This window comes from Sapajus apella, unplaced genomic scaffold (genome assembly GCF_009761245.1).
Source record: "Sapajus apella isolate SASKATOON/1434 unplaced genomic scaffold, GSC_monkey_1.0 scaffold151, whole genome shotgun sequence".
NCBI classification, from domain to species: Eukaryota; Metazoa; Chordata; class Mammalia; order Primates; family Cebidae; genus Sapajus; species Sapajus apella.
Genome location: NW_022437091.1, coordinates 2,096,315 through 2,114,245, shown reverse-complemented (window position 1 = coordinate 2,114,245; position 17,931 = coordinate 2,096,315). Strand labels below are relative to the sequence as shown.

Genomic DNA, 17,931 nt, shown 5'->3' with positions numbered 1-17,931 from the left:
GCAAGATAGTAGAGACTTGAGGCAGGCAGTGATTTTGTTTTTTTATTCTATACAAGTGGGGTGAGAGTCCCTGGGGATAGAGGGACAGTGATCTGCCCTCCCGGGGGAGGAGACAGGCCCCTACCCCGAAGCTCTCTGCAGAGAGAGGAATCAAGGCAGGTATTGAGAGCCTCCATCTCTCCAGGTGGCTCCCTCTCTTCTAGTCCCTGCCTCCAGCTCCCCCATGCCTGGTCCTGCTGTCTTGCTCCTGTAGGACAGGAGCTGGCAGGGGGCCCTGGGGGGCTGGGGGTGGATAGGGGTCTGAGTCCTTGTGAGGCACATGTCGAGGGCTGAGGAGGGTGTTGTGGCAGCTGTCAGTCTGTTCCTGGCTCACTGGTTCCTGCTGGGGACAAATCCAGGGAGCCCTGTTTCCTGGGCAGGGACAAGTGGCCACCTGGCATTGGGGGTAGGGGGTTGTTGGACAGATAGGTGGGAAGGGGCAACAGCCCTCTCACCACCAGTACCTGTGGGGTCAGGGGGTGGTCTTCTATCAGGTTCCAGCTTGTCACAGGACTGTGCCCGCCGTGTCCTCTTGGGCTTCAGGGGGGCAGTCCGCCGGCCTGGATCAGGGGGCCCTGAAATAACAGTCAAAGCAGGCCTAGCACAGGAGTGGAGCTCAGGCTGGGATGCTCATCCAGGCTGTGACTCCTGGTTGTCACTCATTCCATGCTCTGGAAGAGGACCTGATGTGCGCAGCAAAGTCCTAGAGGTGACCCGAGCCCCCCACTCAGCCAGGGTGGCCGACCTTGGACTTCGGGCTCCTCTTGGTCTTGCTGTGAGCCCAGCCTTAGCCGGGGTTTGTTGACTCCTGGAGCTGCACCCCCAGCCTCAGCTTCCTCCCTGACCCCTGGCTCCTGGGGAGGCTGGCGGCCCCTGGGCACAGCCACTGGCTTGGGAGGCTGTGGAGCTAGAGGGGGGTCCTGTAGCTGGTGGAGGAAGGAAGATGCTGGCTCAGTTAGTCCCTTTTCCTCATCAAAGTGCCTCCCCTGCCCACCTTGCCGGCCCTCACCTTGGCATTCCTAGCTGGAAGTGTCCTCTCTGGGAAGAGGGTCCCCTCCTTCTCCTCTTCCCCATCTTGGGAGGCTGGGCTGGGGCTCTGGCAGCTGTGGTTGGGGGCATGCTCTTCAGCTGGGGATGGGAGAGAGGAGAAGCTGCAGGAAAAGGCATTCTTGCATAGCCCTTCCCTGTCTCAATCCAGTGAAGCCCTGGAGGCCAGGACTTTCTCCCTCCAAGCCCACTTTCTCCTGTGTCTCTGCCTTTCATGTGCCTTTCTATGCCCATGTTCCTTAGCCCTTGTTTCCCAGGGTCATCCTGAAGCCATCCCTTCTGGAGGGGACTCTGGCCTAGCTGTCCCTCTTGCAGAGCAGTGCCTGAACCCTTTCCTGCTGGGGCAGAGCCAGGGTGCAGGGCCTGCTGGGTCCACAGGCATGGCTGCCCATCCAGCCTGCAGTGCCCTGGGGGCTCTGCCAAGGCTGCAGCCTGGCATTCCCAGAACTCTGTGTGAAAGTCTGATTTAGATGGAGAGGTGCCCTGGCACACTCGTCTCCCGCCCCTGTGGCCTTTACGCAACATGAGCCTGTGGGTCTGACACTGGAAAGTGTTGTCTGCGTGTGGATATGTGAGGTGTGTGTGCAGTGGGGCAACTGACTATTGTGGTTTCCTTAATGAAAGATGGAGCCCTACTTTGGGTGCTTTAATTAGCCTGCGTGTGGGATGGAAAAAATCAGCCAAGATGCCCCCAGTCCTGGGCTGGCCTTGGAGGAGGAGGCAAGGGCACGGGCACTCCAAGTTTCAGGATGGCCTGTTTCTGCACTACAGGGGAGAGGGGCAGATGCAGAATGGGTGGGATGGGACAGTGGGGAGCATGTGGCCTGAGCCAGACCAGCCTGCTTAGCTCTTAGCTCTTTCTGGCCCTTACGCCCTAGGCCGGTGGTGGGAGTGGAAGAGGCTGAGGGGGTGTCTCCATCTATACGGAGGTTTTGTCTATGTCAGTATTGCTGGAGGGTCACAGTCCAGGCCTTTGGCAAGTGAAGTTGATGCTGAGCTGACCAGCTTTTCTTTAGTGGCTCCCTAAATGGAAGGTGCTCTGAAGCCAGCAGAAGGGAAGTGTCATGCCTGGGGCAATCCCCAGTCCCCTCCCTTTTATTCCTCCAGTCATGGAGCCAGACAGTAAATGACTTGTTTAAGATCGTGGGTGGCTGAGGAAGACTAATACCACAGGTTTCTGACCTCCGAGGCAGAGCTCTTGCCCATGTTTGGGGCACCTTTCTGTGTGAGCTGAGGGTGAGTTGTTGAGTGACATCTGGAGGAGGCTGGAATGTGTGAGGTGGGCTTGGCATAGCTGATACTTGCTGGCAGTTTGACTTGCTCACCCTCTTCCCAGCAAGGTATAGAGAGAAGCCTTCTCTACAGAGGGTACCACTGTGCTGATGGTGACCAGAGGCTGCAGCTGCCCTAGAGAATTCACCAGAGCCATCCTGTCTGCTAACACTGGAGAAGCCGCTTTTGTTCTGTAGAAGCTTTGTTTGGATTGGGTTGTCTCTTTTGGATGTAGCTTTTACATATCCTTAAACATTTTCACTGTGCTGACTTCTCGCTGCCCCACCTTGGCCATAAGTTCCCCAGCACAGAAGCCATGGCTTCTGTTTCTTTGGATATACCCTGGGCTTTCAGTACTGCTGCCCAAAAGAGGCTTTCCATACCTATGTGCCACGTAGCCTCTGCTCGGCGCATGGCGCTGAAGCTTGGTTTGGTGCTTTGGGGTGGTGGTGGGGGCTTCCAGGCTCCAGGCCCTGGAGTAGAGAGAAGGGATGAGAAAGAGGGAAGGAGAAATGAATAAGGTAGATTAGGAGGGGTCCCTGAGAAGAGGGGTCAAAGGAAGGGCTTGAATATGACCGTTCTTACCTGCATCATCCGAAGAGCGCCTTTTCTGCCAGGTCTGGGTGCTGCCCTCCTGGTCTGGGCCTGGGCCCTGAAAGAACAGTGGGTCAGGCTGTAAGAAAGTCTCCTCCATGGCAGGACTGCAGCTGACACAGGGCTTCTGCTCTAGCATCTCCACATCATCCTCATGTCATTAGTCCATAGACACTTAAGCTGTTTCCCAAAGAGTGGCACGCATACCTCCCCAGGGGCACAAGAAATGCTTACACAAATAAGTATACTTCCATCTTTATAGTTACATGTTTATTTTATGTGTAGTAGAAAAAAACATGACTCATTCAAAAACCCTGTGATTTTAAAGATGATAATGCCTAGGTCTAACCTAAGTTAAAAAAACGTGAGTTAATTTAAATAAAAATATTATGTAAGTAATAGTTCAGGTAAAAATCAGTCACAAAGGTTATAGTTGAGTCAACATTGCTTGGGAAACAGAGCTCTAGAGGTATTTTTATAACCCCTCATTTTACAGTAAAGAAGGAGAGGCTCCAAGAGGTTAAGTGACCAGTCCAGGATTCCATGGCAGGTATGTGGTGGGGGCTGAACAGCAGCTAACGTCTTCTAATTCCAAAGCATCTGTTTTCCCTACTGAGCCACCAGGGATGAGGGAGTGGAAGGAGAGGGTGGTGGACAGGTACCCTCAGGATCTACAGTTTGTTGTCCCAGGCTCCACTCACCTCTCGTTTCCCATCGAAGCTCCAACCCTTGGCTCTTTCCAACCCGGGAAGGGCGACACCGTGAACCCTTGGCTGCTGTGCTGTCCCAGGGGCTGGGCCCTCCTCCCCTGGCTCCGACCCCTCAGCGCCCTAGAACAAGGTCTCTTATTAACAGTTCCTGGTGGAAGGGGTCTCCCCAGGCTGCAAGAGAGTTGTCAGGAGGACCCCTTCCTTACGGAGCCCTGAGCCATGGGGAAGCCCTGCTGAGACCCTCTAAAGAGTCCTTCCAATGCTTGCATTCACATACAGCACTCCCAGCATGCTCTTGGCTATGGTCTTAGTCCACTCTCAAGGAGAGGAGAATAGATATGACCAACATTCCCAAGAACCCTGGGTCCTAGCATTCCTCCATTAAGCTTGGGGTGGGGTAGGAGACTGGGATATGTATGGGGCAGGAAAAGGTGAAGATACAGCATCCCCTGCCTCACTTACCATCTTCCTGCGGAAGGAAGGCCCCCAGCCCCCACCAAATCCAGGGAGGAGGCTGCTGTCCTCCTCTGGGCTCCAGCAGGGAGAGGAGTTATTGCCGAGACTTGGGGGGTCTGGGCTGGGGGGGCTCTCCTGAGTCGGGGGAGGGGGTGGGGGTGGAGGGAGGAGGAGTCCAGTGGTGGGGGACCCTGGCCCCCTGTCCCCTTTGAAGCTCCGGGGCCGGCGAAAGTGAAACAGGCCCCGGCGCCTCTTCTTCTGAAGTGGAGGCAGCGGTGGCTCCGAGAGTCCTGGCCGCATGGTCCTCAGAGTCCGGGGATAGCTGGTAGTTGGGGTAAGTTAGTGACAAATGCCAGATGCAAGCTCAATCCTGGGTCTGCTGAACCTGCTTTCCTTTCATCTGGTCTCTCCTGCTGCACTGCAGCCCTTTCCACTTAGTTTTGAGTGGAGATGATGCCCTCGCCTTCCCTGTCCCGTTGTAATCCTCCGGCAGCCTTTCCCCCAGACTATTTCCTCCCGTCTCCTCCACCTCCCCTGCATCTCCTTTCAGCTTCTCCAAGTGACCTGGTTCCTCATGGACAGACACCGAGCAGTCAGCTGGACAGTGTGGGGAACACTACCCCCTGGGCCTGTCACCACTAATGGTATCCTGTCCCAGGGTTGCTGCCCCCCGCCTCCCTCTCATCCCCACCCGCCCCTGACCCCACTGCGGTGGTTCACTCTGGCCCCATTCTTCCCAGGTGTCCTGAGAAGATGCAGAGGCCATGGGACCTAAGGGCTGGGTGGGGAAGGATGAGAATGTGCAGAAATGTCCCATGGAGACTGGCTTTGGGCACCATTGTTATAGAGACTCCCACGGGATCTGGGAGAACACGGAGCCCTTCTAGGGCCTTGGGCCCTGCTGAAAATGGGAGTGTGTTTAGGCATCACACCTGGAACTTTCATCCATGACCCTTCGGCTGAAGAAGTCCTCCAGCCCCTCATCTAGGCGGGTGGCCAACCCATTCTCCTGACGAGTCCCAGGTGTTGACATCTGCTGGGAGGAAAGTCCTGTGGGACATCTCATCTAGGTCCGGAAGCCCCACCGCCCATCCACTCAGGGCATTCCTCTTTGGGCTTGGATATTTATGGAAATTTACACGTCGGTTCACCCAGTGTTTCCTAAGCTTGGTGTCTCTTGGTGTTCTTGGTGGCTCTATCCTTCACCAAAATAAGAATGGCACTGCCTGGCAGACAAAGATTTCTTATGTGTGACAAGGCCTAACTCTCATACAAACTGGATAATCCCCCATCTGTTCACTGGCATGCCTGGGCTCCTGCCTGTCCCTGGCATTTGGGTCCTAAAAGTAAAACCCCTGGCTCTGGCATCACACTAAGTGAAGGTGATCCTCTTGTGGGGCCTTAGGGACTCACGCTGGGCCGACCAGGTCCTGGAGGTGTGGTCCTGGGTGGGCGGGGCCTCCCTTGTGTTTGATGCCTTAGTTTGTAGCCATGAGTGGGCAGCTCAGATAGACCTTCCCAGGAGCCACTAGCTGTGGGCTGGCTGCCCCCGAGTCCTGAGAACCAGCCAGGGGGGATCCCCAGGTTCCCCAGTTGGTTTTCCATGTCCTGAGGGCTCCCACCTGCAAGGAGAGCAGCATTAGAGGGACTAGCAGAGGAATGGGGAGAAAGCAGGAAAAATTCAAGGGAAAGACGGGCTATGGAGGGTGCCCATGAGAACAGAGGCTGGGAGACTCACTGATGAAGGCAGATACTGGCCGGATCTTGCGGCAGCGTTTCTGCTTTTTGATGGCCATAGTGTCCTGCAGAAATGAAGACAAGTGGCAGGCTAGGAACCTCACCCAGAGCTACCCACTCCTTATAATGCCTTCTCATTTGAATCCATTCTGCCCCTCACTCCTCAGGGGGTTGAGCCATTGGGATGAAGGAAGAGATTGGGCTGGACTGGGGTTGGGGGCAGAAGGCCAGGCACAGTGAGGTGGCCAGAGGAGTCCAGAGCAGTAGAAGGGGACAGTGTTGTGCAGGTTTAAGGGCAAGGCCCAGGTTATTAAGGAGGGGAGCAGGGAGTGGGGGGCTCACAATGTTGGTCCCAAGTTCATCATCTGTGGTCTCCTCATGGTCATGGTTCCGGCCTCGGCTCCGGGAGGACAAATCCTGCCCTTGTCCTGGGCCCCCTGGTGGTTCTGACAGCGTCCTTAGCTGGGTCAGGTGCCGGGCCTGGGGAAGGGCAGGTATGAACAGGATTCCAAGGAAGGTGCCCACCTCCCAGGGCCTTGGGGGGAGGGTGATTAGGGAGACAGGATGATGTGGGGTGGAGGGCATGCCCGAGCTAGGTCAGGTTGCAGAGGCTTACCAGGCTCTTGTGGGAATGGTAGAGCTCTTGCAGGATCTCGTCCACTATGGAGTTGGTTAGGTAGGTGACGACTGAGAGCTTCACTTCACTGTGGGCACAGGTGCGGCTGCTCAGAACAGTAGCACCTAAGCCCCCAACATGGCCCCTGAGCCACTCCCTCCCACAGAGCCTGAGAGAATGGCCAGCTGGCCTGGCCTGGATGCCCATGGAGCGCATGTGGCTGCGAAAGGAGGCAGCCTAGGCTCGAGACACCCTGTTCTCAATAAGCACACATCTAGTCCCACACTGGAGCCTCCAGTCCAACTATGTGTGGGGACAGAGGAATTAGAGGAGAAGAAGGAACAAGGGGACCCTAGGTCAGGCCCCTGGAGCCCCAGTGGAATACAGCAAGGTCACTGGGGTACCGAGTAACTAAATCCTGCTAGTTGCTACTGTGAGGGTTGAAAAGACCTCTCCTTGAGCCTGGCTGTTTCATGGGTATGTGTACTAGTTTTCCTTTGCTTTGGTGAGTGGTGGCAACCAGACCCAGAATGAAAGAACTCTAGGGGCAATGAAAACTGGGAGGAAGACAGAGCTTCCAGGTACCGAACTCAGGGACCTTTCTTTGTCCATGCCTCCGAGGGAGCATTGGTGTATTTCTCATTCCTGGTGTATGTGTGTGAGTGTGTGTGTGTGTACACCTGTGTGGGCACCACCTTGGCTCCTAAATCCCAGCTCAGCACTTAGATTTCTAGGGCAAAGACCAGTCAGACCCTAAATAGCAAGGTTGCATTTGGTTAAAGATTGATCCTTGCAATGGAGATTGTGCCATTCATTATTCATTGCTGATAGCTCTCCAGTCCCAAGTCCCTAAGTGATCTGGGCCAAATCCAGCCCAGCCCCCACCCCTGCCCTTTGCCTCTCACTCCAGCTTGTTCTGAATGTCCTGTCCTGCTTGCTCCAGCAGCGCCCCTCGGATGAAGTTCCGGGGTACAGTGACACGCTCTGCCACATTGCTCAGCATCTTGTTGTGCCCTTCTGCCACCCGCATGGCCACAGGGCATAACTCCTGTGTCAGGCTGACCATGGACTCCAGGATCACCTAGTATGGGGGAAAGGGAGGCCAGAGGCCCAAGGCAAGCAGGGTCAGGGCTGGCACCACAGGAGAAGTGACTTTCTCTATTCCAGCCCCTTATGCTGAGAGTGAGGGTCCCACCTACAGTCACAAAACCATTAGTGGCAGAGCCTTGGACACTCAGGCTTCCCCACTTTCTGGTCAGTGCTCCTTCCACCCTACCATATAGACAGGGGGAGTCAGTCCAAGGATCAAAACCCAGAGGGGGGCTGGGCACAGTGGCTCACGCCTGTAATCCCAGCACTTTGGGAGGCTGAGGTAGGTGGATCACTTGAGGTCAGGAGTTCAAGACCAGTCTGGCCAACATGGTGAAACCCCATCTCTGCTAAAAATACAATAACTAGCCAGGCACTGTGGCATGAGCCTGTAATCCCAGCTACTTGGGAGGCTGAGGCAGGAGAATCGCTTGAACTCGGGAGGTAGAGGTTGCACTGAGCTGAGATCACACCATTGCACTCCAGCCTGGGCGATAGAGTGAGACTGTCTCAAAAAAAAAAAAAAAAGAAATATGCAAAGGGTGGCAGTCAGAGTTCAGGGACAAAGCTAGCAGAAAAAAATCCCAAGCTCATATTGCAGCAATGCTTGGCACAGTGGGACTGTGGGTGGTCTCGACAGGGTGCCTGTCCTCCTGGCCCTCCAGTAGTCTCCCCAGTTTGACTTCAGTTCTTGGCTTAGGACCTGTCAACACTGGGCTCCCACCATGGCTTCCACCTTCCTCCAGGACTTGCCTGCAGTTCCTTGTCCACAGCTTTGGACACCTCACTTGCTACTGATTCCAGCCTCTGCCGCACAGGCCCGTCACTGGCCAGCACGTGGCCCAGCTCATAGAGGCTGGGAAACAGCTGGAGAAGGAAGGGGTTATGATTAGCAGGCCAGAACCAGGACTTGCTAGGTCTCTGGGGGGCCTAGGCTAGGAAGGCAGATGCACAGGGCAGGGCTGGCATGGCTTAGCATGGTTGGCCTTCTTGGGTTCTCTAGACTGCGGGGAAGGGTGGGCTGTGGAGGGCTCACCGCCCGGGAGTTCTTGGCATCCTTGATGAGGTCCCGAGCGTAGAGTAGCTCATCCTGCACGGGCTCCAGGGGGCATAGCCTCAGGGCCCGAACCTCCTCCTGCACCCGTCCACACAGCCGCTGCAGCATCTGGAGCACAGTGGCAGGGGTGTCAAGGGGACCCCTGCTTCCACATCTTCACAGGTGGGACCCCTTAGGTGGTGCTACTGGTGTTGGCACGGACAGTGGTGGAGATGATGCGCTGGCTGGCCTGGTCTCCCTTGCTATGGCCTTCTTGAATGCCCAGGTGAGCTACTGGAGTTCTGTGCACTCCTGTGTTTACCCACATATGTTTGAAACCCATATCCTGCTTGTCCTGTCTTTATGCTTCCCCACATCCTTATTCCAGTGATAAGGACCACCATGCAGTGCCTCTTCATGCTCCCCAACTCAGTTTTCTCTCACATCACACCTGTGCCCTGCATGCCCCAGGTGTGCCCCCTGTGTCCCAGAGGGAAACGTTTACTTGCTCAGCGCTGCTGGTCACCAGGCCCTGCTGCAGCCTGAAGGCCTGCTCCTGTGGGCACGTCTGGGAGTGGTTGTTTCTCACTAAGCACCATTGGATCTGGAGATGATGAGGGTGGTGGGTCAGGGCCTAGGGATGTGGGCTGCCCGCTGCCCCTTGCTGTTCCACCCTGCTTAGGACAGCACCCTGCACCTTCTGCCAGACGTCCTCGGTGCGCTCAGGGGCACTGCGGTAGGCTTGGGAGATGTCACTCACGGGGAAGGACATGAAGCGCAATGTGTGGTTGCTGTGGGACACAGGGGCACAGCTGGGTGGGAACAGGTGGGGATGGGAGGCCCCTGCCTCCTCCGTTGGTGAGCCACCCTCCAGCCCCCTTGCTCATCATTTCTCTCTTTCATGGCCCTTCCTAAAATTTCTGTGCAAATAGGCCAAAGGGGCTGGGGTGGGGCAAGATTTGTTCAGGCCTGGTCCAGGCACAGGGAGGCAGGGGACTTGGATCAGGGCAGGACCATGGTCTACTCACCTCTCCAGGGCCCTTGCGATGTCCAGGAAGCCCAGGGCAGATGTATTGTTCCGATCCCATAGGATAGTTCTGGGGGCAGGGTAAGCACCAGTTTGGCACCCCTCCTGCTGGGTCCCTACTAGGGGCCAGGGACACAATCCTCTTGGTCAGAGATGGTTCTGGGGCTGGGGGTCTTCTGGAAGCTGGGGTCCAGAGCATCAAGGCAAGCAGGGAGATTGTGGATGTATGGGGAGGGGCTGGGGCTCCAGGTCAGGGAGTCCTGGTGTGGGCCCCACCTGAGGGAGGAGTTTATCTGCAGGGCCTTAGACAGCATCTTGGCCCCGATGTCCTCCATGCCATTGCCGCTCAGATCCACCTTCGCTAGGCAGGTGTTGCTGCCCAGGGCATTGATGAGGATGCTGGTGCGAAGTTTCAGCCGGGAGTCTGCCACCGACAGGGACTGCAGGGACTGTGTGGGCAAGGTGGGGTTGGGCCCAGTCCCAGAAGCCTCCTCCAACTGCAGGTCCCTCCCAGGCCCAGGCACTCACACAGTCCTCTTCCTGGATCAGCTGCACCAGCTTATGGAGGATCTCCTCCAGGGTCCTGCAGGGAGGCGGGGCTCAGAGTAGGAGGGGAGGGGCTGGGGTCATGCTATTGGAGGAGGAGAGAGGTGGCCAGAGGTAATTCGGTGAGCCAAGAGGATGGGTGAATAATGGGACGAGGGTCTGTGGGCATGGAAAGGGGGCCTCACTTGGCCTTGACATTGAAGTTCTTGCCCAGAAACAGGTGCTTGAGGGACTTGTTCTTGCCAAGTGCGGGCACCAGTGTCAGGAGGTCTGAGTCGAACCCTGGTGAGCAGATGAGAGAGGCCTGGTCTTGAGGCCTGAGGTTGACTGGTGTCCCTTCAGGGCTGCTTCTGCATGCCCCAGTCCCCTGTTCTCCTCTGGCCCCAGGGAAGAGAGGCACTGCTACTCACCATTGTCTGACAGATCCAGGCTGCCTACACAGGCGACAGCTCCCAGTTGCTCCTGCAAGGCTTGGGCTCCTGCTGTGCGGAGCTGCAGGGACAAGGTGAGGTGGGGAAGGCAGGGATTGGGGTGGGGGATATGGTACCTTTAATACTTAGAGATCAGAGTAGTCACACCAGGACTCAAGGTCATGCCAGGATCTGGGCGTAAAATCAGGGAGGCTCTTTCCCTACCCCAGATCCTTCCCTAGGACTCACTTCCCTCCCTTTGGCCAGAAAGGCAGCTATTCCTGAGACAGCTTGCTCCTGCCCTCTGGTGGAAAAGTCTGGTATCTCCCACCCCAAAGCTTGAAGGACTGAGATACTAGAAACTGAAAATGAATGGCCTCTGGAAAACAGGGCCACACCTCAGACTGAGAGGTGAACGTGGTGGTGTGGCCAGGTCAGGGGGTTGAAGAAGGTCAGCACAGAGGCTAGATGGAGGCAGGGTTTGACTTAGGTCCGAGAAATGCACATTGGTGGGGGGCGGGCAGTAGGGCTGGGGACTGGGGGCTCACCTCACAGCTGCTGAGATCCAGGTGCAGGTCACTGAGGTGACTGTTGAGGGAGAGGCCCTGAAGCAGTGCCCTGTGGAGGAAGGTCAGCAGGCCCTCCTTTACCCCTCCCCGCTCCCCATGGCTCCCTTGGATGCCCCCCCAACCCTGCACCCACCCGACCTGAGGGCCTCCAGGGGCAGCTTTGTGGCTGACAGGTTGACGTGGCTCAGTGTGTAGGCGCTGCTGAAGAACTGCTTGAAGGCCGGTGGGGCCTCTCGACTTTTCCTGTGGAGAGACCCCTGGGGTCAGCAAGGGAGGGGGTTGGCCATGGCTTGCCCTGTCCTCCCTTCCCCCTCCTTCCCACCTGTGGGAGCAGCTGTTGCGAGCCAGGTTGAGGTAGGTGAGGTGGGAGCAGCAGCCGTGGAGCAGGGCACCGAGAAGCTGTGGGGAGACATGGTGGGTCTCAGGTGAGCTGGAAAGGGTGGAGGAGCGGCAGGAAAGGACCCCTCCTCCCTCCCCATCGAAGTTCCTGGCTCTTCACTTTCTGGTCGGCCTGTGTGAGCTCCGCTATTGATGCCCACTCAGATTCTGTAAGCCTCTGTTTTCTCCCCTGTGGAACGTGGGTCTACTTCCTGTCTGGCTTCCAGGGGCATGGAGCTGCTCACAGGCAGTGGATGTGTAAAGTCAGGGCCACCACTGACTCCTAAGATGGCTTGTTCAAGTTAGGAAAATCATCCATTCCCCCGGGACACACTCCTGTGCCAGGACACACAGCTGGGGAATAGAGCAACAGCTGGCCTTCAGGCACAGCCAACGCAACCCTATGACCTGGATAAAGTGCCATATTATATGAACTACGGACATTGCTTTATACTTCAGCTGAACCTGAAGTCATCCAGACAGCTCTGCCCACCTGTGTACTCAGGGATGGGGGGTGAGACAGAGGCCCACCGTGGTCTCCCCAGATCACCTTGGATGGGCTTCCCCCATCAACTCCTCACCAAGTCTATGGCGCAGTCAGTCCCTGACAGGTCCAGGTGCACCAGGGCATTGGGTTGGGCCAGAAAACTGTAGAGGGCCTAGAGCAGGAAGGATAGAGGAGCTGCAGGAGAAGGGATGATAGAGTCTCGCCACCCCCGGGGACCCTAGGGCAGAAGGCCTCCCAGCCCCTGAAGCTTGAGCGTGCTTTCTGCAGGGGGCTGAGGCTGTTCCGAGGACTCACATTGGCCTCGTCCGTGGCGAGGAGCCCAGGGTTCTTGCTCAGGTCCAGGTATCGAAGGGAGCTGGCAAAGGCTGGGTTGGCCCCAAAGGTCTGGCCGAGTGCCTGGAGCCCTGAGCACAGCAGGCACTGGGCTGGGTTGGCCCCCAGCCCCACCTCTTCCCCTCAGTACATATCTTCCCCGCTCCCCAAAAGTGGCTCCTTTTCATTCCTCTGTCCCTGAGGTGGTGTGTGAGTGTGTGGGTGTAACTCTGGAGCTCAATACCCCAGGCAGCACCGGGGTAGGGTCAGAGGTCAGGGGTCCTGGCGCGAGTACCTCGAGGGGAAATGGCAGTCTTGGCCAGGCACAGTTTGGTGAGGCCAGTGGGGAAGCAGAGGAGCTGCTGGCTCAGACTGAGAAATCCTGGGGAGTGGAGAGAGAAATGGGCCCAGTGAGAGGCAGGGCCGTGGGCGCAGGTGGCACAAAGTCAGGCTGGGGACTCGAGTAGGGTACAGGCCTGGGGTCAGGGATGAAGGTATCAGGGTAGGGGGGCTGCTGGAGAGCCCAAGTTCAGACCTGGTTGGGCTCTGGGCTAGGACAGGGGTCTGCATTGTGATGGGGACAGGATTCAGGGCTGGGGCTCACCCTTGTCCTCGATGGGGTTGTGGGACAGAGTGAGGGCATGCAGCACACAGCTCCCGTTCTCCCCAAACACCCCGGCCAGCTTCTGGACAAAGTCCCTTCAGGGAAGGGGAGGAAGGATTTGTCCTGAGCTGAGCCTCATGTCCCAGCCCTTGGGCTTCCCCTCCTCCTCTACCTGCCTGCCTGGCGGGGGCTGCAATGGTCAGAGGCCCCCACAACAGGGGAACAGCTCCGGGCCTGCCAGGGAGCTTGTCACCACTCCACAGTGCCTGGGGGCATTCCACACCTTAGGAAGTTGTGCTGAGACAAAAGTCAGCTTTGGGTCCTCAAGACTGGAGCAGCCCACCCTGCCTGGTAGTTAATAGAAAAAGAGGATGGGGCATGGAACACCCTGGGGAAAGGCCATGGAGCTGGGGGTCAGAGGCCTGGGTCTGAGTCCTAGCTTGACCTCCGACTTGCTTTGTGCCCTCTTTTGGCCTCAGTCTCCTCTTCTGTAAAGAGAGGCACTGGATAAGGTAGTCCAGAGGCCTATATCATACTCTGAGGTTCTGGGACCCTAAAACTATATCAAGGGTGCACTACTGCCCAAGGAGGAGGCTGGCCTCACGTCTTAAGCCCGGCGTTGTCCAGCACCAGCTCTTCGAGGCTCCCCGACTTGCTCAGGGTGTGTAGCACCTGTTCTAGCACTTCAGAGCCCTGAGAACAGAGGGGATCTTGCGATCAGGGGCCAAAGGGGACACTACTCCTCCCACCTCACCAGCCCCTCCTAGTTCCTACCAGCCGCAAGTCCTTGCAGTAGAGTTTGGTGAACCACTGGTTGTAGGCCAGGGCTGCCACCATTAGGGCCAAGTCTCTGTGGGGATATGGAAGGGGGCAGAAAAGTGGTGAACAGGTGGCTGGGTCAGAAAAGAAGAGACCAAGGATGGGGTGGTTGGGCTGGGGAAGACCTAGATGGGTTGATGGGGATGGAATGGAGTTGGGGAAATAGAGCTGGGGCTGTGGGACCAGAAGGATGCTCCTGGGAAAGGCCGGGATTGGGCTGAAGCTAGGAATTTGAGGGTAGAGTCTCTGCCCCATCTGCTTACCGGCTCTCCAAGTGGCTGAAATCCAAAAGATTGAACTCCCGGTTATCTTCAGCATGGTAGATGGTGTCCACATCCTTGGAGAGGTGGAACTGGCTCACACCTGCTCCCCACTTCCTCCTTGGCCCCCTCCCTCCAGTCCCCACCTGTCCCCTACGGGGCCCCTGCCCAACGTACCCATTGAACCTCCTCACGGCAGTGTAGCCCATTGTAGTCACACAGAGCAGCATAGGTCTCAGAGAAGCCACCTGTGGGGCAGGAGATGGGCTGGCTCCATGAGGGTAAGGAGATGGGGAATAGGCTTGGGGTTCAAGAACATTCAAGGTCACTTTATGTGCCAGTGCTCTTTGTTCTTGTTATGCCATGAACTTCCTGAGGTCTGGGAGCTATGGAGTCCTCAGGGCAGGCAAAGCCCCTCCCTGCCTGCCCAGGCAACACCCCATGCACAAAGGGCTTTGGATATGGGGCAAGATGGTTTAGGGCCTACTTTCCTCACATCTGCCCCTGCTCACCACAGACACTGTGGGTGGTAGATGTTGAAGTCTCAGAGTTGGGGGACGTGTCTCGGGGACCCTCTGGGGTGTCTGCGTTTCCACGCCGGATTAAACACCTGGAAAAGAAAGAAGTCATCCCAGAGAGGGCTGGAAAGAGGCTCTTAATTCTTCACACATTATAGCTCCTGCATCCCAGGAAAAAGCAGGAGTGGGGACACGAGAGCTCTCCTTCTTCTCGGCCCTGGTCCAGGGGAAGGAGGAAGGGAAGGAGAAGTCTCCTTCTCATCTAATCCCTTAAGACATCCCTCATTTGCCACTCACCCAGGGCCAGGGCAGACCTTGGACAGGGCAGAGCTCACATGGCGCGTCACCTGGTCCACACTTTCAGCTGATGGCAGCCGCATGCTCACCATGCCACGCTCTGTCTCCACCAGGATCTGGAGGAGAGGAAGTTTCAGAGTCTCAGACTCCCTCCTCTCTGCTCCCTCCTTCAGCTGGCCCAGTAGTGAGGCCCAGAGCCCTGGTACTCACCTGGTTCTGACTGAGCGTGTTGAAGGCACGGATCTCCAGGACATTGAAGGAGCTCTCCACCTAGGAGGGATGGAGATGCTCAGCTCCTGGTAAGGACCTGGGTTGCCAGGCTTGGGAGGTAGGGAGCATGACAGGTGCTCTCCTCCTCCTCAGCCCAACTTACCTTGGCTGGGACTTTGAGGGGGAAGAGGTGGAGGCGCCAGGAGGTCAGGGCCTGCAGAGAGAGGAAAAGAATATCAGCAGCTCATGGTGGCTGCTGGGCCCTGGTGCTTCTGCCCTCCTTAAGCCCTTCATCTCTGCTCTTGGAGTACCCCCCAACCTGATGCCGTGTCCTAGATGTCTTCTGGACATCAACCCAGTCCAGCCCTGCCTCCTCTTCCCAGGTTTCATCTCTTCAGTGACCACTCACTTCTGTCTCCTCTGCCCTACCAGCTCCCTGCCCTCTACTGGCCAGCTGCCCTCACCAGCCACCTCCTCACTCCCCACATGCCCAGTGCCCTCACCAGCACTCGGTCCTCAAACTTCTTGGGCTTTGTTTCCAACTTCACACGATGTTGTTGGAGCACAGCCCCTTGGCTCAGGCACCTCCGGATGCTGTCTGAGGGTGGGTGGGGGCCTGCTCAGAGCTTTCCCTTACCCTGGCCACCTCCACCTCCCAGGGATCTCCAGATAGAGGCAGAGTCAGGGTCAAATGGGAAGAGAAACAGAGAGACAGAGAAAGGAGGACAGGGACAGAGGCCTTTCCTTCTTGGGTGACTTTTCATACTCTCTCTTTTTCGACTTTTCTCTTCCTATCAGAGAGGGAGTAGGGTGTGGAGAAAACTCCGGCTCCTGATGTCCCTGAGTCAGGGGACAGTTGCTGACTGTCTGTGGGAGGGTGTGTCTTACACTTCTGAGGGTGTGAAGAATTTTTCCAACCCATGCACTACAACAGCCATTGACACATACACAGTGAGTCAGTGTGTGGGGGTGTGGGGTGTCCCTTTGACTATATTCTAGGTGGTCTGGGTGTGAATGTCTGTCTTTACTATGAGTGTGCATGCCTCCTGGAGATGTCAGGGAGCCTGAGTGTGGCATTGGTGGGGACAGGTAAATGTGAATGAGTATGATGTGGAAGGGGCACAGAGCCAGACAGTTCCTCTGTGTGTGTTGGGCAGGGAGAGGAATTAATGTTTAAATGAGCCCCATACCCATCTGCTGGCTGAGCCACCCAGATATAGTGTGTGTGTGTGTGAGTGTGTGTGTATGTATGCACACATGTGCTGGGGTGCCATCTCTGTGAAGGTGTGTTTACACACATCTCATGATTGTGCTGTGTGTGTGTGCAGGTGTGGGAGATCACCACAGTGCAGCATGCCTCTGAGCATCCATGAGCATCCTGAGCTCTGCGTGGTCTAGCCTGTGTTCCTGTCTCTGGGGGTCAGGGTTGTGGCAATGCTGGGTGGTTCTGAGAGCCATGCAAACGGGAGAGGCCTTGACGTGTGGGTAGTGGGTAGTGAGAAGGGGGTAGACTGGGACAGGGGCTGTGGGAGGCGAGCTGCAGAGACTCTCCTGCTCTTGGTTTTAGCTCCGATCCAGGGCCTCTTCCCTGACCCTCTTCTTTGCCCCACTGGCCTGGGCGCTGCCCAGAGCCTAAGGGACCCTTCAGGGCCAGTTCCGGGGCGGGGCCAGGAGGAGGAGGGTGTTAAGCCACGCAGTGGTCAGGACCAGGGGCAGCTCCCATCGCCGGGCGGGGAGGGCCTGGCCCCGCCCGGCGGGAGAAGCGGGGACTCTCTAGAGGGGAGACTGGACGCTTCGCTGAGGGTGGGTCAGGAACGCCAAGAGTCAGCCCCAGGGAGCGCCAGGGAACTGCACCTGTCACTGAAGGATGGGACGAGTGGCTCTGGGACAGGAAGGTCCTGACCGGGTGAGGCAAGGCGGGTAGCGGAGGATACTACAGGGACAGAGATGCCCAGACTGGGATTCAGGGGCTGCCTTGGAGCCGGGGTGCATGGGGTGGGGTGGGTGGGTAGGGGGTGAGGCACCAGGCTGGGGTGCACTGCGGGGAGGAACGCGCTGGGTCTGGGATGCTCCCGGACGGGGCGTCCCAGAGACCGAGGCAGCCTCGTACCTTGCAACTCGCGGGTGAGCTCCACGCTGCCCTTGGCCATGGCGGCCGCTGCTGCTGAGGCTGCTGCAGAGGAGCCGCCGCCGCCGCCACCGCGGGGGAGCCGCGGCACATGCTAGACCCGGCTTCGGCAGGGCCCGGGAGCTGAGCGCTGCAGCAGCGGCCGAGCCCGCTCCAGTCAGGGGCGGCTGCGTGAGCGCTCCTCCCCCAGCCTCGGAGCGCTGGCTCCCCCGCCCCGCCCGGAGAGCTACCGGACTGAGCATGCGCACCGCGCTGCCAAGCCGCGTGAGACCGCGCGCGCGCTCGCGCCGACCCCGCACACCGGCTCCAGCGTGAGAGGCCCGGTGCGCGTCGCCCGGTGTCCCGGCCTTTGGGGCGGGGGGCAGCGTCCCCGCTTTCCGTCTACTCAATCTTCGGGCCCCGTGGGCAGAACCCATTTCTTTTGTTTGTGGGCCTAGGTATCTTGCAGGGCCTTTCCCTGTTCCCCACCAGCTCAGGACCGGTCCAGCTTGTCCTTGCTGACTCGGGAGGGAACTCGAGAGCTAGGGCGATGCCGGGAAAGGACCTGGCCAGATCTGGGAGGTGTTAGAAAGTTCATCCTTTCCCACCCTCACCCGGCTTGGCCTGCCTCGCGGATCCCCGTGACATCCTGGGAGTTCCCGTGCCACCTTCCTTCCAGCTGGCAGCTCTGAAGACACCTCCACCCCTGAACATCACGCTCAGGTCCTGCAGACAGGGAGGAGGGCTAGGGGTTCCAGAGATCCAGCCTG

The 17,931-nt window shown here is 57.6% G+C and overlaps 1 protein-coding gene across 6 annotated transcripts; it reads right to left on the bottom strand.

Annotated features, from left to right (window-relative positions):
* Positions 1 to 28: 28 nt before the first annotated feature.
* Positions 29 to 17,353, bottom strand: CARMIL3 (capping protein regulator and myosin 1 linker 3). Of its 6 annotated transcripts, none has more exons than XM_032265516.1 (40): positions 17,165 to 17,353; positions 15,558 to 15,652; positions 15,218 to 15,268; positions 15,055 to 15,114; positions 14,845 to 14,960; positions 14,542 to 14,639; positions 14,207 to 14,277; positions 14,033 to 14,106; positions 13,725 to 13,800; positions 13,555 to 13,643; positions 12,951 to 13,045; positions 12,642 to 12,728; positions 12,329 to 12,438; positions 12,108 to 12,185; positions 11,471 to 11,547; positions 11,287 to 11,391; positions 11,128 to 11,197; positions 10,580 to 10,661; positions 10,355 to 10,451; positions 10,152 to 10,206; positions 9,900 to 10,072; positions 9,625 to 9,693; positions 9,294 to 9,387; positions 9,102 to 9,200; positions 8,597 to 8,725; positions 8,314 to 8,427; positions 7,377 to 7,552; positions 6,472 to 6,559; positions 6,198 to 6,335; positions 5,857 to 5,920; positions 5,532 to 5,740; positions 5,051 to 5,151; positions 4,125 to 4,440; positions 3,654 to 3,782; positions 2,944 to 3,010; positions 2,742 to 2,831; positions 1,049 to 1,167; positions 785 to 965; positions 504 to 614; positions 29 to 379 (listed from the first exon to the last, which is right to left on the bottom strand). In XM_032265516.1, exons 1-40 carry the CDS (start codon positions 17,202 to 17,204, stop codon positions 354 to 356), a joined length of 4,119 nt encoding a protein of 1,372 aa, XP_032121407.1. In that variant the 5' UTR covers positions 17,205 to 17,353; the 3' UTR covers positions 29 to 353. The 6 variants fall into 6 exon arrangements, with proteins under 6 accessions (XP_032121407.1, XP_032121404.1, XP_032121406.1 ...); XM_032265513.1 differs by having other exon boundaries at positions 29 to 382; positions 5,051 to 5,154; positions 17,165 to 17,348; XM_032265515.1 differs by having other exon boundaries at positions 5,051 to 5,154; positions 17,165 to 17,347.
* Positions 17,354 to 17,931: the final 578 nt, after the last annotated feature.